Here is a 25837-nt window from a genome sequence, read left to right as displayed (position 1 = left end):
AGGCACAACTCAGGAATGGAGTCTTGGAGCCATGTTTCCTCTAGGTCACTGACTCAGGACATAGCAATATGCTGGAGACCGGGGAAAACGCCAGCCTGGAGTGACTTTCTGCTACCTCCAAAGTTTCCTCTGGGTTAAATGTGTGTGTAGACAGCTCTGAGTGAAGGCCAGCTGAACACAGAGGGGACAAAGGCAGAAGGCCACATCAAGACAAAGCCTGCTACCACCTCGTTTCCTGAGGAACTGACAGTGCCTGAAAGGACTCGACAGACAGACCAAATGTACAGAGCCTCCTCAGCTGCCCTCTAAGCACCGGAAGCAGGATGATCTAGAAACAAAATGTGAAGTAAAACTCACCTTGCATTCTTGATCCTTCCTTGGTGTTCTGTGTATTCTAACCTGGGGGTGGAAAAGCAAAAAATGAAAAGGTTAGCCCCTGGAGGTGAGTGCGAGGTTGTACACTTCTGTTTCCTTGTCACCTCTCTAGACATACAAGCGTTCTTGGTTATTAACCATGCTAGAGACTGGGGAAGGAGGGACAGTCTACAGCTCACAGGGTCATGGCCTCCATGTTTCTCTCCAATCAGCCTATCCTGAATATGCATTCACTGTGCAAAGAAAATGGCTGCAAGATCACCGAAGTCCAAATGACAAGGGCTACGGTACCTTCCGTGAGGATCGTCTTTGTCTGTGTCCATACTTTCTCTGCAAAAACAAGAGAAGATGATCTCCTGTTAATACAGACATCAGGCATAGCTGCTGATCATCACGTGAAGGCTCCCATTTACCCAGAAACCAGACTACTGAGAAGCTCCGATAACTATGATATGGGTTTGATGTTTAATGGTAATATAATCGAGAGCGATCAAGTTGAAACTACTATACAAACTAGACTGGCTTTCCACATTACCAAGCAAAAGTTATAAGCAGCCTCAATCGAGTTTTAAGTTCAATGCACTTGTCCATATTCTGGCTGTGAGAATTGATGGAGACTCTTAGTTAATCAGAGTAGCTAAACATCTATCCCCCCCGTTCCCTAGTTATTCGGGATAAATGGAGCTTATTCTACTTGCAAAACATACCAACCACTGAGATGCTAGCATAGCACGTGTCTATTTGGTGGGTAAAGTGAGGAAGCGCTAATTAAAGCAGAGGCAGCATTTCAAAGGCCCTGCCACCACATGTCCTGCCTCTCAGTCAGACGGGCACCCCTACACTCAAGGAATTGGGATGGAGAGGAGTGTGGGGCAGAGGCCCTCAGAAGGTCCTGGGATCACAGCAGGAGTTTGCCTCCCTTTCACAGACCCCAGAAATCCACGTTTCATGGCATCTAGTGGTTCAGTAAACACAAGCTGATACCCTCAAAAGAAGGTGTTCTAGTCTCTCCTTGGGGTCAGCTCGGTCCCTTCTCCATTTCATATATTAGTCAGGAAGGCACTGACTGCCTCCTGGGCTCCTCTCCCATCCCCCTTATCCATAAGGAGGACTGTGGCCCTTCAAACAATATAAACTTGTTTCCAGAAGTGTTGGATCACATCAAGGGCATTCTAGAACAGTGATTTCCAACTAGGCACCCTGGGCGATCTTCATAAGCAGTTTCTCCAGCTAGTCTTAGAGCTCTGAGGAAATCATACAGGTTACATGAGCAAATATGCCCCCTTTCACCAGGAATCATATCTGTTGCTGTGGTTAAGTTCATGCCGGGGGAGGAAAAGCCAATGACCTTCACGTAGGAAGACGACAAGGTACAGACCTACGGCTGCTTAAGTAATCAAGTCTCTCTAGGAATTACAGGAGGTTTGCAAACTGAGGTCCATGAAGGATGCCTGAAGGATATTAGGAGAAAACGAAGCTGGAAACCACAGGTCCAGGTATCAGGAGTCTTAGAACATGTCAGTGGTCCCATTGGCACTTACCCAAGACAAGTATTCACAAAAAAAAATGTTCTGGTCTGTTCTGTGCTGGGAATCAGTGCTAAGGAAGGAGCCCCTTGGTCCTCACACCCACTCTCCACCCCCTGGGTGTTGACTCTCTCAGTGATCTGGAATAACTTACATATTAATCATAGCATCTCCTAGTGGGCATCTGACCTCCAGCCACTGCTCCCCAAATTCGACCTGTGAACTTCAGCAGAAAGGACATCTGCTGTAGGGGAGGTACCTCCTCAGAGACTTTTCCCTCATTCAACAAAAGTAAACCTCTTCAGTGGACCTTTGGGAAAGACCGCACACAGCTGCCTCCGCTAAATGAAACGTGCCTTTGAAGGTCCTACCCTGCCTTCCTCCCTAGAGACTACAGATGCAGAAAAGCGGGTGGTGAGTAGGAAAATTTACTCACTCAAAAGATAAGTCATCAAGTCTAAAAAGAAACGGAAATACTATTTAACATCACAGGTATGCCCAATGTAAACAGTGCCGATGTCCCTGGGCTGTTTGCAGGCTGACCTCTGCTTACCCACTCCACATGTTAGCTAAGCACCTGAAACTCTCCGTGTTCCTCAGGCAGAGGCCTCATGCTGGCTCTCCTCACAGCCCCTGACATTACATCTCCATATTGAGTTCTCCTGCTCTAAGGAGCAAAGAAAGAGGAAGACAGGAGCAAAGAGCTGAATGTGGCTTGAAGGCTTTTCTTTTCCCCCTCGACAAGGAATAACCTAGGGACAGTAGGTGACACAAACACCTCTGAGGTGATGCAAACTTGCTTTGCTGTCATCCAGGGACAAGTGAAACCAAAATCAAATGCACAGCACCTGGAGAGGGACCTCAGCTTCCTACCCCTTCCTCTGGGAACAATGGTAGGTGTCCATAGGTGCTCCAAGCCCATCCACCGCCCACCACCGCCCGTAGTCAACACGCAGCCAAGAGCCCTGGAGGCCTTACTGGTAGTCGGTGGAGCTGCCTTTCCTTTTGCGGTTGCAGTCCACACCACTTGTGCCCAGGGAGCTGGAGAGCAGGTCAGTGGGGCCCGGAGACATGAAGTCACTGATTGTTGAAGAAATGTCCATTCTCTGGTCTGCCATTGGAAGGAGGCTCTGGAAAGGTTACAAGGGGAAATTCTTTCTTTTAAAAGATTTTAAATTATTTGTATGTGTGCATGTGCATGTGAGTGCAGGTGGCCTTGGAAGCCACTGGTATTGGATCTCCCTGGAGCTGTTGGTACAGGTGGTTGTGACTCACCTACTGTGGTGGTGGGAACTGAGCTCAGGTCCTCTGGAAGAGCAGCAAGTGCTCTTAACTACTGAGCCATGTCTCTCGCCCTGGGACAGTTATTTCAATGTGCTCTTCTATGGTGATGCAGGGCCTGGGTGGCACTGAGGCATCCAAGGCTAGTTTACTCCACTAATATCCCTCACCCAGTCAGCCCAGGAGAGGTCACGGGAGAGAGGAGGGAGCATCACGCTCATTTTAAGAATTAAAATGACCCTGCATTGAGTCCTGAGGCTTGAGGTTATGACCCAATGTTCCACATGTTCTCAAACATTCTCATTTTATATCCTTCCGATCAATAAACATAACATAATGTGACATAAACATTATTCACAAGTTGTTGTCTTTGTACTTTTGCTGTAACTTTTTAAAAAAGAAATATTTTTAGAAAAGCCTAAGATATAAGAAAGAACAAAGTTGGGCACTGATGACACAAACACAGGACTTGGGAGGTGGAAAGCAGGAGGATCGCATGTTCAAGACCTGCCTGGGCTACACAGTGAGACCCTGTCTCACACCCCCACTCCTTCCCCTAGACCCTGTCTCACACCCCACTCCTTCCCCTCCAAAAGCCTATGTCTTTCTGTGGAATGAAGAAACCCTCCAGTTCCCTATTTATTTATTTTTGAGACAATGTCTCACTGTGTAGCCCTGGCTGGCCTGGAACTCTCTTGTGTAGACCAGGCTCCTTGAACTCAGAGATCCACCTACTTCTGCCTCCTGAGTGCTGTGATTAAAGATGTGCACCACCACACCCCACTCTTCTCCACCTTAGTTTTCGGTTTGTTTGTTTGTTGTTGGTTTTGTTTTGTTTTTGATTTTTTTGAGACAGGGTCTCCCTGTAGTCCCAGCTGGCCTGGGACTCGCTATGTAGACCAGGCTAGCCTCAAACTCACAGAGATCTGCCTACCTCTGCTGGGATTAAAGGCGTGCACCACCACACCCAGCTAAATAAAATATTTTTTAAAAAGAAAATATGGTCCTTTTTTTCTTTACCTAAGCAAGGTCTGTCCTGTCTTCTTCTCCTACCTCCCCCTTCCCCACCCTTTTGTTCCCCCAAATCCCCTTGCAGAACTAAATGAAGACATTACAAACAAAGTGCAAAACATTTTGTGAGTTCATAGCTTATAAGCCAAAGTCAGTTGGCTGAAAAAAGGTGATAAATAAGTACCTTGCAAGGGACTCTAACGCCAAACCCTGGTTGAAGAGTGGGTGCTCTCTGGGTAGCCAAGGGCTCCAAGCTCCACAGGCTAGGACTGGGGCTGTTACTCCCTCCCTCTGGGCCCAAGTTCCCACATCTGCAAAACAAGAGGGTGAGGGTGAAGGTGAGGGTGATGACTGTCGTCCACCGTCACCATGTGTCCACAGGTTAGTGACCCAGCCCCTCCTAGTCAGGTGGACCCCAACCTCTCACTTCTACAAGGGCTGCCAGAGCCTATGTCTCCGTGCTTCTGTTATCTCTTAGAATTAATTTCTAAAAGTGGGACTGATGGGCCAGGGGGATGGACCCAAAACACTGTGCTTTTAGACAGCTCTAGTAACTTCTATCCCCAGAGAGCTCCTGACGATCTGAAAGGGGGGCCTTGTTTAACTTGTACTTTCAAATTATTACTGACTGTGCCTCTCCCTTTGCAGATATTTGTCTCCCCTGGAGTCTATACTCACACCCCGTTCTCTGCCACGTGGCCTCCTGCCCCATGTTACCTGTGTGCCTGATGGCAGAACAAACATACACTGCAGACTTCACACTGTCTTCTGGCTCTCACCTAAACTGAGAACTTTTCTTCATCTCCTGTTCTTGCTTTTTTCCTCCCCAGTGCTGGGGTTCAAGGTAAGGCTCATGCATGCTGGGAAATACTCAAGCACTGAGCCACACCCCCAACCCTGCTAACTTTGCTTCTTTAACTGAAAAAGGAGCAAGCAACAACATCTACAACCCATTTGATACTGCCATTGAGGTTCCCATGCCCCAACTCCTGTTTGACTCCATCTCTTTTATCTTCCCAGGACCATCATTCCAGAGCCTTCTGCCCAATCCTACATCATCCATGTTCCTCACATGTCTGGTCATTCCCGTTTAGATAAAAACATCAGCCATATAACTATATATTGGGAGAAAATAAACATGGTTTCCAGTAGTGCTGGGTATTGAACCCAGGGCCTCGTGCTTGCTAGGCCAGGACACTACCTCGGTGCTGAGCTATATATACCCCCAGAACCCAGATAAACTGTTTTGAACATGATCTTCCTTTGCTATTGTCTCATTTTTTATGTCTTCAATCCCCCCCCCTTGGTTCTCTGTATAGCCTAACTTGAATCGGGCTTTTGTCCCCTCACTATGTCATTACAAGACTGTGGCAGGCCTTGCTGGCTCAGCAGGAACCACCCTCTTCTAGATCAAATGGCCAGCTCTCGCTCCTCGGCCACCAGCAGCATCAGCAGAGCTGCCCTCTCCCTGGTCATTGTCTCTAGCTTAGGAGATGCCATTTTTTCCATGGTTTCCTTACTGCAGGAGTGTTCTTCTCTGTTCTCTAACTGATTCCTCCTCATCTCCCTCACCTCTAGATACCAGTCCCATGGGAGTTGTGGAACCTCTTCTCTGTCCATTCTCACTCTAGGAGCTCTCCCTGGGTTCCCTGTCTCAGCCATCCACAAAGCAACCCCCAGCTTCTCTCTCCAGTTTGGATGCCCCCCTGAATTTCAGATTTATATAAACACCCATCTCCCCAGCATCTCCATGTGACTCCACAGCAGAGACCCCACACTGATGCATGCATGGTTGCTCCAAACAGCACGTCCCAGTCATCTCTGGGTAGTAAAGTGGCCTTCCTGGGAACCAGCCCCAAGCCAAGACGCTGCCTGATGCCTCTCTTTGTCCCCTACTGGCACAAAACTCAAAAGGTGGAACTCAGCGCTTCTCCCTCAATGCTCTTGTTCAAAAACCACACTTCTTTGACTGGCCACATAGTATAAGCCCTGCCAGCCCTCCCATTCAAGACCCCTAATTTAATTTTTATCTACAAGTTTAACCCATTTGGAAATTGCTATGTTCTCTTAAGTTAGAATGTTTCATTCCCCTCCAGTGGATACCCTGCTGTCCTAGCACCATTTACTAGACTGTAGATCCTGTTACCAAACATCTAACATGGCTCCTCTATTGACTGTCCAGCTTCCTTTTCTGTTCCTGTAATTTAATTCTTTTACTGCTAGTATCACATTGTTCTTATGAGTGTGGCTTTAGAATACATCTTAATATATATCATAATACATTATTTTCCTCTTACTAGTCTTAATTTTCAGAAATGTCTTGGCTATTGTGATGCATCCTTTGGGAAGCACCTTATGATCGCCTCTTGTTAAAAACCACGTTGGATGGCTGCCAGTGCTGTTGTTCTTAGCAGCATTCAGAGAAGCAGGCCCAGGGCTGTGCACACAGACTCCAGGTCTTGGTGGCTTACAGGTCCCTGGCCCTTTGCACCACGGGTCAGACATAGAGTACCACCAGTACCCTCCACTCTTTATTTTTGAACAGCCTAACAACTACAGGCCACCAGCAATCCTCAGCTTGGAGGGGACTTATTTACTACCTGAAGTTATAGTCCTCAAGCCACGATCCAGCTTGGGAGATGCGAGAGACCACTGGACTTGCTGGTCACCTCAAAGTGATTTTCATGTTTTGTAATTTTCTTCTAGGCAGTCAACTTCTTCCAAAAACCTACAGAGGGACCACAGGGAAAGAAAACCCAAACAGGTCATATTGGGATAAATGGATTTGGAAGTCTCTTGTGAGCTGAGGAGGGAGGTGAGCCCGCTCCTGGCTCAGGTAGGACAGCCTTCCGTCTATCCATCACCATGCCCTGGCTACACTCACTGCCCCAGCACTGGCCATCCCCTATATCCCCGTGACACCTAAGCTGCAAGTGCAGGAAGGACTCTGGCATGTTTTCTGTGAAAAGCCAAGCCTTCCAAGTATGGATTCCTGGGTCTGTCCAAGAGAAGGTAAGTATGTTTTATTATGGATCCTAGTGGGTTTCATAAGAATCGTGACCACGAGTCATTTTGCATCAGACACCATCTTTATTGTCTTATGTGGGTTAACTCATTTAAAACTGAAAGACACCCCAAGAGGTAGATACTACTATGCCTCCATTTCCCAAAGGGGAGAGCCAAGGACCATAAAGAGGTGAACAAACAGGCAAGTCACACAACTGGAGAGTGGTGCCCGCTTGAAGCTGCTGACAATATTGCTTAGCCCTAAACTGGGTGGTGGTGTACTCCTGTAACCCCAGGACTTGAAAGGTGGACGCAGGAGGATCAGAAGTTCAAGGTCATCCTCAGTTACACAGTCAGTTAAAATCATGAGCCACATGGGCTATATGAGACCCTGGCTCACAACAACAACAAATTGCTCAGCTCGCACACGAGTGAAAGCAGCCACCCGATCCCAGAGCAGCAGAAAAGGACAGAAGCCATAAAGCCAAACAAATGCCAGCAGAGCCAGCACTCAAAATCTGTCTGGGGCCAGTGCAGGCATTTGAAGAAAATGTCTGTGAACATCAAGGATGCCTAGGCACACCCAAAGCTGAGAGGAAGTAACACAGCGAGGGGCTCATGTTAGCCAAGTGGCTGTGCCACCCTCCTCCTGCCAGGACACAGACCTGAGTTCTACGCATCTAATCCCCATGGCAGCTTCCTGTGGGTGGGAAATACTGATGCAGAAGGAACATGGGCCTCCCACGTCGTCCTCATCCATGCTGCTCTGCCTACAGCAAACAAGAGCAATTCACAGTGCTCTGTGATCGGACTCTTGCAGCCTTTGGAGCACCACATTCATCCTGATGGTCCTAAGGTCCTCAGATGAATACCATGATGGCAACTGCTCCCCCTGCCTCTTCTACACAGCCTCGCTCTGAATCCTTCACAGTTCTACTCTGCTAATTCCAGTTCAGGTACATACAAGTGAGAACACCAGGAATTTGACACTTCTAGTCTTTAAACCTCAGTACGTAAAGAAACAGCAAGCAGCTACAAAATCCCCAGACTTAACACACACAATTCCATCTGAGCCTAATTCCCTGTCCAGCTGGCACACTGTCTTCCCAGCTCTCAAGTCAGCAAGGCTGAATCCACTCTGGGCCTCTCCTTCCCCCAACACTCAGAGTTCCTCGGAGAGATGGGCCCAGCCACTCCCTGCACCCCTTGTCACTGCCTCTGTCAGGCGCCACCCTCTCCAGCTCCAGCCCCAGCTCCAGCACTTCCCAGTGTGCTCAGTGAGAGGACACTTCCTGTGCTGGACAGCTTCCATTGTCAACTTGACATACCTGAGAAGACAGAGCCTCAGCTGGGGAATTTTCTCTATCTGACTGGGCTGTGGGCATGTCTGTGAGATAGTTTCTTGATTAGTGAGTGATGGGGGAGGGCCCAGCCCACTGTGGGTGCTGCCACCTCTGGGCTGGTGGTCCTGGGTTGTAGAGAAAGCAGGCTGAGCACAGGTCAAAGACGCAAATAAGCAGCATTTCTCTGTGGTCTCTGCTTCAGGGTACCTGCCTCCAGGTTCCTGCCCTGGCTTCCCTCTGTATGAAGAAATAAATCCTTTCCTCCCCAAGTTGGTTTTGGTCAGTGTTTTATCACAGCAATCTAAGCCCTCACTGTTCCTTAAGCCTTCCAGAAAAACTCCAAATTCCCCAGCAGGATACGCAGCCTTGCTCAGTGCCAGTCCATCCTCTGTACACATGGCCCAGAGCCCAGGTCAGGAGGAGACAATGAGGTTCCCAGGCTGGTGGAGAGGAGGGCCTTGCTGCAGGGCCCAGTCTCCCTGGTGAAGCACTTCCCTTGCCTTTCCTTCTGCCTCCTGCAGATGCCTTCTGAGGTGCTCACTCCTCCCCTGCTCTCCTGGGCAGGCCGGCCTCAACACCCTGACTCTCTGAGGCCTCTTTCTCTGTTCCTACATCTGTCTTCCCCACTCAACTTGAACCCCACAGCCAGGGCCTCGATTACAGAAGTCTGTAATTGTCCCATGCCTCACTACAAGCGGCATTCCACAAATGAATGAGCCCAGATTCTTTCTCCTCTGTCCCTAAAACCTAGATGAAGGTTCTACTAAATTGATAGTACCTAACTCCACACGAGATGCCAAACTTCAATCAATTTTTCTAATATCAAAATTTGCTTTATAGAAATTACAAATTAAAAACTGCTAGTATAGATTTTGGTATTATCTATATACAACAAAACACTTCCTATATGTTAGACAAGGTGAGGAAACCAAGCCAGATAGAACATTTGACATTAATTTTGGAAAACTCATTTCTTTCTCAGAAGGTGTTCTTAGATGCAATAACAAGAAAAGAAAAACGAAAACCCAAACGAAGACAAAACCCTGGCTCTGCCTGATGTGCTTATTTCAGAAAGGAACTTGAGCCAAGGGAGGGGGGCTCTGAGAGGCCTTAGGTATATGAGAGAGAGACCTTTACTGGAGGAGGGCTCAGAGGGCCTGTCCTAGTGCAGCCACACAAATAGCATGTGGGAGGACATTTTTGGAGCCTGTCCTGTGGTCCTAGGGTCTGAGGCCATGTGCATGCCTACTTCTCAGCTAGATTACTAAAGGTAGGAAGAGGGTCTCACTGGACAGCCAGAGAAAGTAGGAATGAAGGGACTTGTAGGCTGTACCTAGGAAGAATATGGGTGCCTTCTCTGCCACCCCTGTCCATCAGAGCACTGGGATCCCAGAGCGCCATCCAAAGTAGGACAGGACACTGGAAAAGCGTCACAGCCCCGGCCACCCTTGCAGTGGTTGCAGCAGCCAAGAAAGTTAAGGCAAAGGTGTCAACCCTCTACAGGAAGAGCCACATCCAGACCCTCAATCCAGATCAAATGTCCCTTTCCTCTTGCCCCTGCTCCAGCACCCCAGAAAGCTACTTGCAGAGAAGGGAGAAGCAAGACAGACTGCGTTCATGTTCCAATAGCTAGCTGTCCCTCACGGTGATGAGGAAAGTGAAGAATTCCCATGTGTCCTTGGGATCATATCACCTTTAAAATCACCAGCTCAGCAGAACAGTTCTTGCCTAGCACGCATGTGGCCCCAGCACTGACAAAATGCTACTGTTGATGTTAATGATACGTTCTTACTATAAGCAGCCCTGTTGTTCATTTTCCTGCAAATAAACAAGCTCTGGAGCATAGGGCGACCTGCCTCCCCAGTTGGCAGCTTCTAGATTTCCCATGCTTCCCTGGCTACCTAGAACAAATGGACTGTCAGTCAAACAGCAAGCCCTTATGTCAGAACTGGCAGCTTTAAACACTCCCTGGACGCCCTGAAGAAGCTGAATGATGATCTCAGTTCATGGCTCTGGCTTCTGGAGGTGAGCGCCAGCTCCTACTCCAGCAGTTCATAGCAGACCTTTTGCTATCAAGCCGCGATGAGCTCTAGGTGGCTCTATAGCCGTTCCACCTGGGCTGGAGGGGGAGCACTGCCCGGTAGTCTAGCAGAGGGACTGTGGTACTGATGCAAAAGGAAGGACACTGACTGGTGCAAACACAAGCCCCCACTTAAACATGGGGCTTGCTGTGATTGGTGCAAACACCCCTTTCTGGCTATGTAAGTTTGGCTCACTTGGAAGCTGGCTGGGAGACACCACACACGCACGCACGCACGCATGCACGCACACACATGTTGTCTTTCATGGTGTTGCAACATTAGGCCCAATAAAAAGCTTCTCTCCAGTGGTCTTTTCTTGCCTATTTTTGGTAGTGACTGTGCTGGTAACGTGAGGTGCAGCAGGGACATGGCAGGGACAGCAGAGGCAGCGGAATGGAAGCGACAATGGAGCAGCTGGCTCATCAAACCACAAGAGCAGTGGGGCAGCCACCTACTTGACAGCTGACTAAGAGACAGAGCTGAGCGGCCTGTAGGCCAAGCTGCAAAAGCGGCATGACAACCAGCTGTGCTGATAGCCGCAAAAAAAGACAGCCTCAAAATCAGCAACCAACAGCAGCCGAAGAGTGGCCAAAGCTGCCTCCCTAATGCCAGAAACAGGACAGCTGCCATAGTAACAAGAGACCTCCAGGGAACAGGAGAGACAGGGTGGAGAGCTGAGCCTGAAGAAAGACAGATAGCTACAAGGAGCCAGAGAGAAGAAACTGCAGGCCCTGGTTGCTAGGGGTCCAGAGCTGTCAAGTCTTTAGGACCACCAGTCTCAGACACCCTGGGCCCAGGAGCTGTAACTCTACCATTGTTGAGGGCTGAGGAATTCTAATGCCTAAACCCACCTGGAAGTTTCAACACTAGCTGCTACCAAGGACTGAGGAGTCCAGACCCTGGCCTATAGTACTTAGAGAGCTAAAGATTCCATTACTTGAGGACTGCAGGAGAGCTGAAACTCTAGATGATGCTGTCTGCTGCCCCTGCCTGCTGCCACCACTACTTGCTACTGTCAAAGGCTGAGAGATACCAACACTGCCAGGGCAGCACTTGGAGACCCTTGCCTTGCCAATGCAGGATTTCTATACACATAGAACGAGAGGACATCAGTCACCTGACTGGTAACAGTGGGAAGACTCTGCACTATGCCCTGGTGTCAGGCCTGACCATGTGACTTGCTCTGACCAATGAATGTGAACAGTGATGACAGCTATAACCTTCACACAGAACCTCCACCCCATCAGCTATCCTGGGCAGAGGCTCTGGGTGGACAGCTATGTGAGAAAGACCTTTAAGGTTGCTTATTATGAGGGCTATGACATAACTGTCCCCCTCCTAAAAGTTCCTGTGTTGGAAACTTAATCCCCAATTCAATAGTGTAAGGACATGGAACCTAATGGGAAATGATATGATCATGAAGGGCCTGATCTTATGAATAATGTTATTACCACAGGAGTGGGTCAGTGATCGCAAGAATGGGCTCACTTTAAAAGTGAGGTCAGCTGGGTGTGGTGGCCTACGCCTTTAAATCCCAGCACTCGAGAGGCAGAGGCAGGCACATCTCTCTGAGTTCAAGGCCAGCCTGGTCTACATAGTGAGTTCCAGGACAGCTGGGGCTACAAGGAGACCCTGTCTCAAAAAGACCAAAAAAAAAAAAAAGTGAGGTCAGTGCCCCCTTGTACCCTCTTGTTCTACTTCCATGGTGGGATAACAGCTCAAAGACCCTCACTAGATGCCAGCATCTTGACATTGGACTTCACAGCCACCAGGACCACGAGGAACAAACATGTTTTCTCTGTAAATGCCCATCTGTGGCATTCTGCTACATTGGCGCAAATGGACTAGACTGACCACCTTCTCTTGTTTGCCTTGGACCTTCCCATCTGAGAATAGAAGTTCCTGCCTCTCAGAAGCCCCAGGACAGTTGGTTCCATTGTTACTACACTGCATGTTTCATGGTGCGGTAGCTGACACAGGTGGGAAGGAAGAACTAACAACTAGGTTTCTGGAGCCACAGGCCAGCCGAGCCTGGGAGGAAGGAAGGGAGCAATGGCTTCACACCCGGCAAGTTTGACCTTTACAACAACTGTCTTGTTCAGTGTGGTCATGATCCAATTCTCTAAAGAGGAATAAGGACCAGAGAGGCAAGGTCACCTTGTTCAACATGCACAGCTAGCAAGTGGGGATTGAAAACCAGGCATCTGGCTTCACTACTGATACCTCCAACTACCACACCACTGCTAATCCTGCTAAGAAACACCTCCAAAGGCAAAATACAACGACCAAAGGAAACACCAAGACAAGCACTCCTGGGGCGAAGAGGAGGGGCTGGTGCTAGCAGAAATCCTGGTTCAGAGGAATAGAACCAACATGTTCTCTAAGCTTGCTGGCAGCCAGGGCAAGGAGGGAAACACACCAGGAAGCCTATGAACCAGCTCATCAGAACAGGCCTAAGCAAGGAAACAAGTCTTCTGCAACTGGGCTGGAATAATGCTGTGCCGCGTGGCTCTGGAAAAAAAGCTTTGCAAAATAAGAGAGACACCCCCTCTTTCTAAAATGGGACCCCAGTGAAAGCCTAACATCTTTTCCTTCAATGTCACTCCCAGAATGACAGCTAGATGGAGCTCTGCTAAGACACTGTGAGGTCCCAGGGTGTTACTCAGACTGCAACTTTTGAAACATGGCTTAATATCACGGTAGGTCTTAGGAAAATATGGACAGAGAACGAACAGCCATGACTCCCCCATCTGGTGGCTCATTAATCTCTTTCTCCAAACAACCCTGAGCTCCTCAGGAGGGACCCCGCATTGAGACCTCTGCAGCCTACAAGAAGCTGGCCCAGGAATGATGTGTTCCAGATGCTTTCCTTCCACAGACTGGACAGCAGTAGGTGGCCCTGGCCTGACTCCCCACTGCCTGGGGTCCGTCTTGGTGGGTGCTGCGTTGCTCTCATCTGTTCAGATGATGTTGACTTTGAGCAGAGGCTGATGGCCCCTGTCTCTTCTGCCAGTCCCCCTTGTCCCTTGATGGATACTTTGACAGTCTCCAAGGAATTTGGCAGCCTGGTTTGGCAACACACAAATTTAGAGAATGTTCACCAAGAACTAGATGCCTCGAACATAGACATATCTACCAAGGTTTAGTGAACAAGTGTTCTGTCGCCACTAGCAGGAGTCAAGGCAATGTGCGGACAGAGCAGAAATCTGTAGTCCCTACAGTCAAGATGCCCTCAGTGTAGTTCGAAAGGTGAGTATTTAGATAAACACACGATGGCACAGCCAATGCCACAGGCCAGCAGCCATCGCCCAACACAGGGAGATGGCGTGTTCAGGTGCCATTACAATAAAGTTCCAGCAGGTGGCAGTCCGGTGTCTTGAGAAATTTTTAAATTTAGCTCCAGGGTTCATAAAAGACACATAAATAGAATGGAAAAGAAAATAATTGGCTTATTGGTCTCTCTCTCTTGTGTCTCTGTCTCTCTCTGTCTCTGTGTGTGTGATTCAGGGGGACAAATAATGAAAGAGGAAGGGACTAGGGAGGAGGTGAACCTAGGACCACAAGTTACAGGTGTTTTCTGGAGGGATGGTCAGGAGTGTACATCAGCAGGTGAGAACAGAGGTGATAGGGTACTTTACCCTGCAAAGCACTGGCTGTCCGGGTCCTTGGGACAGACTTAGTCACCACATTTGTATACCAAGTCCTGCTGGTGCACACAGTGCTTGGGCATAAATGAGACTGCGTTTGGAGTTACGGGGCTGGATGGACAATGGGGGCTCTCAAGGGGCAGGGCTTGTGAACATGGGCCAGCCTTCATGGAAAAGCCCCCTGATACAGTGGAAGGAGAAATGTTCATAGAAGTGCCACCTTAGATAGCCACTGAGAGCTGGCAGAGAGAGATGGAGGACTAGGGAAGAACCACGGGATAGGCTGGCCTATAAGTTCCTAAAGGGCCTATACCCAGTGCAGCACAGATACTCAGTTATCATGTGCAGGGCGATAGGTGTGCGTGTGTGTGTGTGTGTGTGTGTGTGTGTGTGTGTACACGCAGCCTTTGCCTCATCTCTCCCAAAGAGTAGGATGAGAATAAGCTGTGGTCCTGCTGGGCATCTGGAAAGGACTCTTGGTCCTGGATGTACAGACCTCCAGTTGCACAGCTGCAGAGACCAATCTGAACCCAACAGACAGTAGAGCAGCTGCCCAAACTGAAGTGGCCCAGGATGAAGGTGGAACAGACAGCTGTCATGATGTAAGCAAGCGAGTGAACCCACAGACCCAAGAGATGATTATTTCATAGGTGTGATGAAAAGAACTGAAGAGCTGTCTAGAGTCTCAGGAGTCCCAGTTCCCCTTAAAACACTCATGGCCCATCTAAAAAGGGCTCTGCTCGCTGGTTCTAGGTGCTTTGCAAAAGCATGGTTGAAGGCATGCTCTCAGATAGGAGATGGTTGGTGGTCAGGTTTCAAATCCTGACCCCACCAGGCATTCAAGTCAGCAGTCTAACATACCAGCAACATGACACTGGGCACAGTACTTGGTCTCTGTTGTCATGACTTCCTGACCTACATGATAAGGGTTGATAGCATCACCTGCCACAGAGTGGTGGTGGCACTTAAATGAGATGTCTAAGGTTCTCAGCACACTACCACATAACAAGCCCTCTGTGTGAACTATTTCCTCCCCAGCCATCACAAGAGCTAACATTACTACCTTCCACATTACAGATGAGGAAACTAAGTCTGAAAGTGGTTTTCTTTCAAAAAGAGATTTATTCATTTTTAATGTGTCTGAGTGTTTGCCTGCATTGATGTATGTGATCATGTGCATGCCTGGTGCTCTCAGAAGCCAGAAGAGGGCATTGGATCCCCTGGAACTGGAGTAATGGATGGTTGTGAGCTACCATGTGTGTGCTGGGAACCAAATCTGGATCTTCTGCAAGAGAAGCAAGCGCTCTTAAATGATGAGCCATCTCTTCAGCCTCACAAAAAAAGTAGATTTAAACTGAGGCTAGTCCGATCTAAACCCCACACTCTCTGCCAAGCAAAAGAAATAGGTACAAAAAAGAAAGCATCCATGTGCTATGGGGGTGGCTTTCAGGGGCCATGTAAGTACAGGGGTTCTGTGTTAAACAGGCAAGCTTCTGTTCTACTATGATTCTTGGACCTTTCAGAGCTCCCCCCACCCCCCAAGAGTGCAGGGATGCAGGCACAGGGGAATCTCTACTTCCCCAAACCATGTGCTGTATCCTAAAGGGAACTCCGCTCCATCACTCCCTCCCCTGGGATTCTGCCTCCCTCCCCCTGCTGATTCTCCTTCTAGAATATACTATTTATCAGCCTTATGGCTGCTCTGATGCAGCCCAAGCTTTGAGGTTCCTCTCCCACTTTTTCCCTTGAGAGGTCTCTGGCCACCCACTCTGGCCAGTGCTGCCCTCTGCCTCTGGGCATTCATACATTCAGCCCGCTCCCTGATCTGGAACCAGGTCTCTGCACAGCTTTTCCCACCAGTCTGGACTGTAGAGTTGGCTTGTGTTCCCTAGAGGATAATGATGGGACCTGAAGCTACGAGAGGAGCTCCCAGGTGCCTTGGTCTCCTCCAGATCCAGGGCTCACACCCGGGGTGAGGAGACACCCACATTCAGGAGGAAGCAGGGACCTCGCCGCATCCTCCTGTCCTACCATCTCCTCTCTGGGAAGCAGCCTCACCATAACTCTGTGCTCAAATGAGGCATGGGGAATGAGCCCAGTGGTGCCATGGAGGATGACGAGTCACGCTCCAGGCCTGCCCCTGCTCTCTTTCTACTGCTCTGCTTGTTGGTTTGTGGTTTTGGTTTTTTTTTTAATTATTTATTTAGTAACCACATGACTAGAAGAAGCATTTCATTACAGCTTTAACACAGTCAATAACAATTTCCAGAGCAAAGATGTATCTCTTTCAAAAGTGGCTGTAAAGTTTTAGGTTCACAGTTGAATTAATACAGTTATACAATATTGGACTCAGTATAAGCCCTATAAGACATAAAATTGAATGAGGTTTTAACCTTTAAAAAGATCTCCATTTCATTTTAAAATTTAGTTTCATACAGAAAAACTCATTTTTAATGCTACTAACACTCAGATGTTTGCACATGCATCTCTAATCTCTGTGTATCTGATTATTACTAGTCATAGTCGGTTACACTCAGATCCTTGGCACCTGAGTATGGATATAAAGTCATCAGGTAGATTTCCCTGGTAATATTTATCACCTCTACTAATTAACATGAGCAAATTTTTATGTTTCTTCCTCAAATATAACTCATTTTTTTATTTGTTGATTTTTTATGTGTATATATCATACAGAACATCCCAAACAATCTCACTCATCTATATACCCACTTCCCAAATGGCACTGTCCCATAGCCTCGCCCCCCCACCCCACTGAAGCCCATATACCTTCCTTTGAGTTGTTGGCCAGGGTGGCCCAAGAGACTCCCAGACAGTAAACCACCATAAAACTGGGAAAATGAACAGCAGACCCCAATTTTATCTAAAGGAATACTGACAGCTGATTGCTGCTAGATGAGGAAGAGGTGATCTTCCTAAAACAAGGAACTCTAGATAGGCTGACTAGATTCAGTTGATTGAGGAAGAGCTGATCTTCCTAAAACAAGAAACTCTAGATAGGCTGACTAGACTCAGCAGATGGACAAGCACTGGGGAATGGCTGGGGATGTAGACACCACAGTAGTCAGTAACAGAAATGGTTTGTGTTTTTAAGTGAGGGAAGAGGGCCTGGTTCTAAAGACTACAGGACAAAGGCTCTTCGCCAAAAAACTTACTGCCTGAAGTTGAAGAAAATTCTGGAAAACATCTGCATCTTGTTCTAAGGAGACAAAAGAATGCACTGCTGTTATTGAGTGGCAAAGGGGAGAGGCTGGTGTGAGGGAGAGCAGGTGGGTGAGCCCCTCAGGTACACTGCATCTCTAGCTGGGGGCTGCTGACAGGCACAGGCAGGGATAGGCTAGCTGAGGCTTAGAGGATGAAAAGCATACGCCTCCTGTGAGGGCTAAATGGGAGCAATATTTGCCAGAAAAATCAGTCCTGGCGCAGTCTTCCCCTTTCACCACAGTGAGCTGGAAGCCGCCCACAAGCTTGTATGGGGGGTGTCTGAGGTCAGGTCAAGGAAGGGGTTAGGAAGGGGTCTACAAAGCAGTAAGCATCATGGGAAGCGAGGGCACAGGCATGGAGCCAAAGCTGGCTGCTCAGCTTTCTCATCTCTCAGCAAGCGGGAGAGAAGAGGCTGCGGATCCCCTTCGGACTGGACCAATGTGGGGAGGGGGAGGAAAAGAGGGAGAGAATGCACGGTGTGTGAGGAAAGGCAAGTGGGGTGGTGGGCACAGTGGGGCCTCTGACATCAAATCTCTCCTCTGCCACGTAAGGGCTGTGTCCTGGGCAAGCCAGGTGGTGGCCAGGGTGCACGTCCCTCCTCTGTGGGAATCTGCGCCCCCCCCGCCCCCGCCCCGGGTGCCCGGACTCAGCATAAAAACACTGGCATGTTTGACCTTATATTTCAGCAGAAAGGGCAGTGCTAAGGGCAGGACAGATAGGAGGACAGAGGCTGGGGGTGCTGTCACCAAAGACGCAGATCCACATTGGAGACTTTGGGAAGAGGCTTGGAAACGGTGAGGAAGGAAAGACTGGGGACATGAGGCCCTTGAGGTTGAAAAGATGGGAGACAGTGACCTCAGGAAACCAGATGGGAGTGGATGAGACTGTGGAAGGCCGAGGAGGCCCCTGGAGCACGCCGAACAGCCTGTCTGCTGTTCACAGTAGGAAATGTGGACTAGTCCTAAGGATGAGTGGGGTTTTCAGTCCAGCGCCTGCATTTGCCTGACATTTGCCCCGCAGCGGGCCGGGGTGAGGGAGATGAGGAAGCTCAGTCAGAGGGTGAGTGACGACAGCTAACAGGATTCTGCAGTTGCTTAGGGACAGGAATTGGAGATAGATTCCCCAGAGAAGGGGGACTGGCAGGAAGGGAAGACAAACCCAGCAGGCTGATGGCTGCTGTGGGGTGGACTGTACCCCACAGTGGGATGGGGACTCTGGGTGACACAACAACTGGACTCAGGGATGCAGGGTACCTCATAGCCTACCAGCACCCCAAACCTGCCAGCAACCCTTCCTGCACACTGCTGAGCACCCACATGAGCCAATGACTTGTGTGGTAAGAGGCTTGTCAGAGGAGTAAGTTTCCCCCACACATCGCATGTGGTCACCAAACTTCACTTTGGGGTGATTTTGTAATAGTGAAGACACTGTTTGTGTGCTGGACCATGATCACTCACTGAACCCTCAACAAATATTTGCGCAAAGCCCAGGTGCCAGGTCCAGTCCTCCAAGGCAGTGCTGGGATGGGCCAGAGACACAAGCCTTTGTCCTCATTTGGCACCCATGCTGGGGAGAACGGAAGCGAGTAAGTTATGCCTGATGCTGGACTGCGGTAAAAGTGCTGGAGGTGGGGGAGAAGAGGGCAGTCAGGACACCCTGGTGAGGCAAGGCAGATATGGGGAGATGAATGGGAGATGGGTGCTACAGGCAAAGGACAGTGACCCAGGCCTGAGTGCTAGGACAGCAGCAGGGTGGGAACAGCCAGCCAGGGGACATGGGAAGCAGTCACAGGGAGAATGAAGGCCTGGCAGACCCTGGAGTGGAGGGGGGTGCTCACTTGATTCTGAGTGAGGCAAGGAGCATGTGGTGTTCCACTTAGGTTTTAGGTTTGGGGGTATTTCTCCCAGGATCTCACTTTATAGCTTGGGCTGCCCTGGAACTCACTGTACAGCTCAGACTGGCCTTGAACTTGTGGCAATCCTCCTGCCTCAGTCTCACAATGTTAGGATTACAAGCTTGTGCCACCACACCAAGCAGTCCCATTTAGATGTTGTCAGACTGCCACAGGGAGAAGGGACGGTGGTTGTGTTTTGCGGGGAGGGGTGTTAAGGAACAACAGGGTGGTGAGTTAGAGAGAGACAGTGCCGTGGAGGGGCCACAAATGGTTAGTCCTAGATGTATTTCCAAAGGGGTGCTGATGACAGGGTACAGGTGGAAACAGGGCTGAGCACATGGTAGGCTAATGAGGTTGGTTCTGGGCATGCTCCTAGGGAACTAGCAAGAGTGTTTCCTGACTGCCTAGACACGGGTTGGAGTGACACTCAGTCTAAACCTGCACAGAGGCCTCCAGCCAAGAGGGTCCTGGGGATAAAAATCCAACCCATTCTACCTGCCAGGTGCATGCCTGTGTGCCAACTGGAGGAGTGGATTGGAGCTGCTGGTTAAGACTTGTTAGGTGGGGAAACCTAGATGTCTGAGCTATACTATGGAGTACACCGTGGCTGTGTGGAGGTGAAGCAGCCCAGACACCTGCCTTCCCAACTTTCTGAACAGTGACACCTCCCATCACCTCCACACAGGCACTGTGTACTCCATGGTATAGCTCAAACATCTAGGCTTCCCCACCTAACAAGTCTTAAACAGCAGCTCCAATCCACTCCTCCAGTTGGCACACAGGCACAGTGCCTAGAACATGGTCGGTCCTGACATCTCTTTTTATCCTTGAATAATCTGGGGGAGGTACTGATGTCCACATCATAGACAAGATGGCACTGAGTCAGAGAGGTGAAGCAACTTCGGCTGGATCACACAGCTGGGAAGGGGCAAAACAGGGACAGGAACCCAGGGCCACACAGGCTGTGTTGCTCCAGTGACTCAGCAAATAAAAGCGAAAGCTCGGACCCAAGTGGTAGAAGTGGGCAAGGCAGCTCGCACCCACCCCTCCTGCCCACAGTGCCAGGCGGGCAAAACCAGGAATAAGCACGTGAATTAACCAGGGTGCTGGGGAAATAGCAGATCTGTTTAAGGGGTTAACCAAAGGTTAACCAGAGGATATTTCCGTTCCACCTCTGCACAGATGAAACTTTCAAAAATGCAACTGGCCTCTTGCCTGCCCTGCAGGCATGGTGTGAACACGATGGCTAAATATTACAGTTCCAGGGTCTCCTGCCCCAGATCTAACATGTAGGCCTGAATGTGTCCTGACCCACCAAGAACCCTCCAAGTTCCTCTTAATTAAAACAGAATTAGCCTGTTTTCTTTCGCCTGTCCCTTTCCTGCAAGAGGAATTAAAAAACAAAGTCTTGTGATTTCAGTTTCGTTTTTCTAAGCCTTGGCTACTACTGCAGTCGAGTTTTCTGGGTCTGAGTCTCTGAATAAGCCTGAGTTGTACAGCTTGAGAGAAGAAAACAGTCATCACAGAATCACAATCCTAGGCTTTTATTCTGTGCCAGTGAGGGAAGTTTCATCTCATTCCCCAAGAACTAACTCCAAGAGAGGTCAGTAACTGCCTGCCCACAATCCCTCTGCTCACCACCGGGACAGCCAGGATTGAACCCAGGTCTGACAGACTCCAGAGCTCTGTGACAGGTAAAGGAGTGCTTTATATTTCTCTATAAAGAAAAAAAAAGAAAAAAAAGGAAAAAGCAAAACAAAGCAAACTCTCAAACCTCCCATAAATCCATAAAAAGGCAAAAACTTTGATAGAAAAATAAGCAAAGGATAGAAATGGGAAATTACAGAAGATGAACTTCAAACCACAAAAACAAGAAAACATGTTCAGCCTCATCTGGTCAGAATAATAATGAGATGCCACTTTCTCTGCTTTAATTAGCAAAGGTTACATTTTAAAGATAAAATTGGCATTAGTAAAGGTAAGGTAAAAGGCAGGTCAATCTACCATAAGTCAGAATGGAAACTAAGTGTGAACTTTTTGGAAGAAATTTAGCACTGTCTCTAAACCTTGAAAGGGCTCATATCTTTTTGCCCAAGTAATTTCTTTTCTTTTTTCTTTCTTTTTCTTTCCTTTTAAAACAGGATTTCACTCTACAGCCCTGGCTAGCCCGGAATTCTCTCTATAGACCGGCTGGCTTCAAAATCACAGACACCTGCCTGTCTCTGCCTCTTAGTGCTGGGATTAAAGCCATGTGCCACCACATATGTCCCAGTCGAAGCAATTTCTTATCTAAATTAAAGTTATGTTTAAGGACATCATCTGGTATGTAATATTCATAGTAAATCCATATTCATATCTGTAGGCATAATATAGGTATGTCAACAAATATATAGGGATTTGCTTATAGCATTATAATGGATAATCAAAAACATCTATATATTTGACCAGATGGAGGACTAATTAAAAAGAAATTATGGGTTATGGGGTAAGGGTACTTGCCATATGTCAGAGTATGTATACATACTCTGACATACACATATATACAAATAAAAAAATTTAATTATGGGCATATTTATGATGAACTATTATAACAAACATTCAAATTAAGAATATATAACAATGTGGGAAATACTCCTGTAAAATGTGGAGGTTAAAAAAAGGACACATGGGAGCTGGAGAGATGGCTCAGTGGTTAAGAGCACTGGCTGCTCTTGCAGAGGACCTGGGTTTGACTCCCAGCAGCTAACAACTGTCCTTAACTCCAGTTCCAGGGGAATTCGACACCGTCTTCTGACCTCTGTGGGCACTGCCTGACACAGGTGTGCTTACATGCAGGCAATACACTCATACACATAAAATAAAAATTATAAACAAAATATTTTTAAAAGGACACATGATTACATATACAATATTCCTAAACTCGTTACATAGCTACGGAAAAAAAACATGAGAGGAAAAAAGCCACTAGAATACTGGCCCACCAGTGAGGTGAGTCATTTGTTTTATTATAATGACCCAATTTTCCATCTTTTCCCATGTTGATCATGAATTATTTATATGATAAAGTTTAATAAACACGGACAAGACCGAAAGGAAATAAGCCAAAATAGTAACAGTCGTTGGTGCCTTTGGGTCTGAAATAATGAGTATTGATTTCATCTTTGGGTTTTTCTATCCACGGAGACCTGGAAATCTCTCTAGTGAGCATGCGTTACTTCTGGACTGAGCAGAACAATAGGCCTCACTGTTGAGTACTGGGATTTGTCGCAACCCTATCAAGAGTATATAAGAGACTTTCGGCTAGAACAACAAAGGACAGGGAAATCTTCAAAAACCAGAGCTTCCAGGTGGAGATATCCTGAAAAGCTCAGTGTAAACATACTGAGGACATCAGGCTTCCGGACAACATTGGCATCATGTCCTGACCAACTGGCACCGTGAGGCTCGTGTCTTGTCACTGAATGCGCTGGTCTGCAGACCCTGGCCAGTCTGACCACAGTGCTGGGGCCTCCCTCAGAAGCCCAGTGCTCCATTTTCAGGCTGGCACAGCAGCTGTTTGAACCAGCTGGGCCTACCCTGAGATTCAGGTGGAGTGAGACCAGAAAACAACCCAAACGAGCTTGGAAAAGAGAGGGGACCAGGTTAATCTTCCTTTCTGGAATATAAAAAAATCCCCACATGCATGTTTTTACAGCATGAGTGTGAAATCGGACACCGCAGGAAAGATGAGGGTGAGACTGTTTCAGCCTCTGAGACGATGTGGTTTTAAAGGATCAGGACAGCAAAACGTCTCTGACAGAAACAGAAGCAGGTTGACGTCTGACTTCTATGTGTCCTTAGTAAAAGAACATTTCTAAGAGAAACAAAACCATTTCTTTTTATTGCAAGTCTGACCTACAGTTTCATCAGCTAATTTACACACGTGTGTAATTTATACACACACACACACACACACACACACACACACACACAAACAAGTCCTCTCACACTTTCAAAGATGCAACTGTGGGGTTTTTTGTTTTAGTTTTTGTTTTTGTTTTTGAGACAAGGTCTCACTATGTAGACCAGGTTAACCTTGAACCTGTGGTCTCCTGCTTTAGCACCCCCAAGCTGGGGGTTTAGCTGGAACTGCAAAGGTGCCACTATACCCAACAGTTTTACACAAATATTTTTCACATTTTTTCACACTCTTTTGAAATGAAATTTATCAATGTTATGCCCTGTCTATAATACAAAAAAGAAATAAAGATGGTTAAAATAACATATAAGTTAATATGCAAATACATTCATCTCAGAAGACATTATTAAGGCAGATAAAATGAGATGCTGGAACTTTTCATAATAAGCCAGTACTCACATACTTGGCCATTATAGTCTCAGAAAATTCAGATATATATTAGAACTATGCAACATTAATTTGTTTCTGTGTGACATAGAGTCCAGCTGCAGGATCAGCTCATTCTAAAACTGCACATTAGTTAGTTGTGTGGGTGGACAAGACTGCCTTCTCTGACATCACAGTAACCTTCCCACAAAAGCCCTCTCTGGTCATTGCAACCACCAGATCACCCACGCATTTCCAAGACGCCCTACAGGGGGCTCTGCAGGCCCACTCGGAATCAGCAGCACACTTCAACTCTTCTACAGACAAGAACACAGGGAAGTTCCGATATGTGTCCGAAGTCATAGAGAAAATCAACGGCTGACAGGACAGAGCGGGAGGAAGAGCCAGTGAAGGAAGGAGGAAAGCACTATGCTGTGTTTACATCCAGCACCGCTGGGCTTTGTGCCAGGCGCCCCTCCTTGCACCCATTCAGCTCTCCTAATCTGTCCCCGAGGGGTAAACTATTATCACCCTGCTCTTTCCTAAAGGCACAGTACTCAGGGAAGTTGCACCACTGCTCTGGGACCCACTTTAGGGGTTGGGAGGCAGATCTCACCAGGTGCTGTAATATTGCTTCACTCTGCTCCCTCCAGGTCTCAGCCCTCACTTTGATGCTGATATCTAGAAATCTGGCTGGAAAACATGAAAAACAGATCACAAAGAGAAAGATGGTCTAACCCCAGCTTCTTGGTCTTCTGGGTCAGGCATCTTGAGCATAGGGAACAAACACTCCCAATGGATACAGATCACATTCACCTACACTCTAGCACAGAGCCTGAACTGAGTGGTCAGGAGCCGCTGCAGGAAATGTGTATTAGGTGCCTGTATCCCAGGTTAAGATGTCTGGAGGGCTGGTGGTCATCAAATCCCTCTGCCCCATCATAGTCAGGGTTGTTCCATGAAATTGAACACCATGTCTGGGACTTGTAGAAACCTGTAGTACATTACACGTAGCCCACATTTGCCACCTTGATCCAATCCCACCACTTCAGAGACCTGACTAACCCAGGATGACCCCATGTGCTGCTGACAGAGCAGAGGCCTTTGCCCTGTAGTCCGTTCTGTCAAAACAAACTGTGAAGAGGTTTCATGGAAAAGAGTTCAACTTGATTGTCAAATTATTTCTTGCAAAAATAAGTTAAAGCCCAAGCTGAAATACCATGAGCTTATTTTTAGCACTACTCGCAGAAGACTGGGTTACTGAACATCAGAGCTCAGAGCACAGGCTCGGGAGTTATACTGCCTGGGCCCAACTCTGCTCTGCCTCAACAAACTCTGATCCCTTGAGCCTTCAGTTCCCACTTCCGAAATGAGGCTCATAATGACACCCACCAGCTTATGAGTAGCAGGTAAGACAATGACTTGAAGGAGTTTACGACGCTACCTGGCACACAGCAAGCTCTTGCTCAGGCACCCCCACCCCCATTATTATATTAACTCGATTGTAAGTCATCAAAGACTGGTTGGAGAGCGATAGAGGAAGTGGGAAAGGAAGGGCACTATCTACATACAGACTTCTGAAGTGGAATCATACGCTTATGAGTAGCAGGTAAGACAATGACTTGAAGGAGTTTACGACGCTACCTGGCACACAGCAAGCTCTTGCTCAGGCACCCCCACCCCCATTATTATATTAACTCGATTGTAAGTCATCAAAGACTGGTTGGAGAGCGATAGAGGAAGTGGGAAAGGAAGGGCACTATCTACATACAGACTTCTGAAGTGGAATCATGTCTGTACCTTTGCTCTCTGTGGATACAAAGGGTAGTAGGTCACCGAGGAGACATCTGCAAGAAGCAGATTCGAGGTCAGAATAAAGAAAGACTTCCATGTGCCAAGTGTTCAGAAAAGGGGAGCAGGATGCTGGATGCATAGTGAGGCCAGGAGATGGCCTGTCATGAGCCACACAGGCAGACGTGCCTGTACTAGTCCTGGGCCAGAGGAGGTGACCTCGGGTGCCCCTTCCACTAAACCATCTATTGCCCTGATAACCGCAAAAATGCTGATAGCCATGGGTGTGGCTGCCCAGCCTAAGGAAGGAGGGCTGGACTTTGGACATGCTGTGGC

At 48.0% G+C, this 25837-nt stretch overlaps 1 protein-coding gene across 9 annotated transcripts in view; it reads right to left on the bottom strand.

Moving 5' to 3' along the window:
* Nucleotides 1-25837, bottom strand: part of Arntl (aryl hydrocarbon receptor nuclear translocator like) — an 82802-nt gene that overhangs the window by 36609 nt on the left and 20356 nt on the right. For 2 of the 9 annotated variants that reach the window (XM_008853499.3, XM_029556272.1), the window contains 3 exons: nucleotides 2880-3031; nucleotides 667-705; nucleotides 358-399 (listed from right to left, as the gene is read on the bottom strand). In XM_008853499.3, the coding sequence (XP_008851721.1) occupies nucleotides 358-399; nucleotides 667-705; nucleotides 2880-3031 (233 nt within the window). 9 annotated transcript variants of the gene reach the window in all.

Source organism: Nannospalax galili, unplaced genomic scaffold (assembly GCF_000622305.1).
Source record: "Nannospalax galili isolate Female #2095 unplaced genomic scaffold, S.galili_v1.0 scaffold44, whole genome shotgun sequence".
Taxonomy (NCBI): domain Eukaryota; kingdom Metazoa; phylum Chordata; class Mammalia; order Rodentia; family Spalacidae; genus Nannospalax; species Nannospalax galili.
The sequence above is the reverse complement of the archived record's forward strand: the minus strand, read 5'-3'. Positions and strand labels throughout refer to the sequence as shown.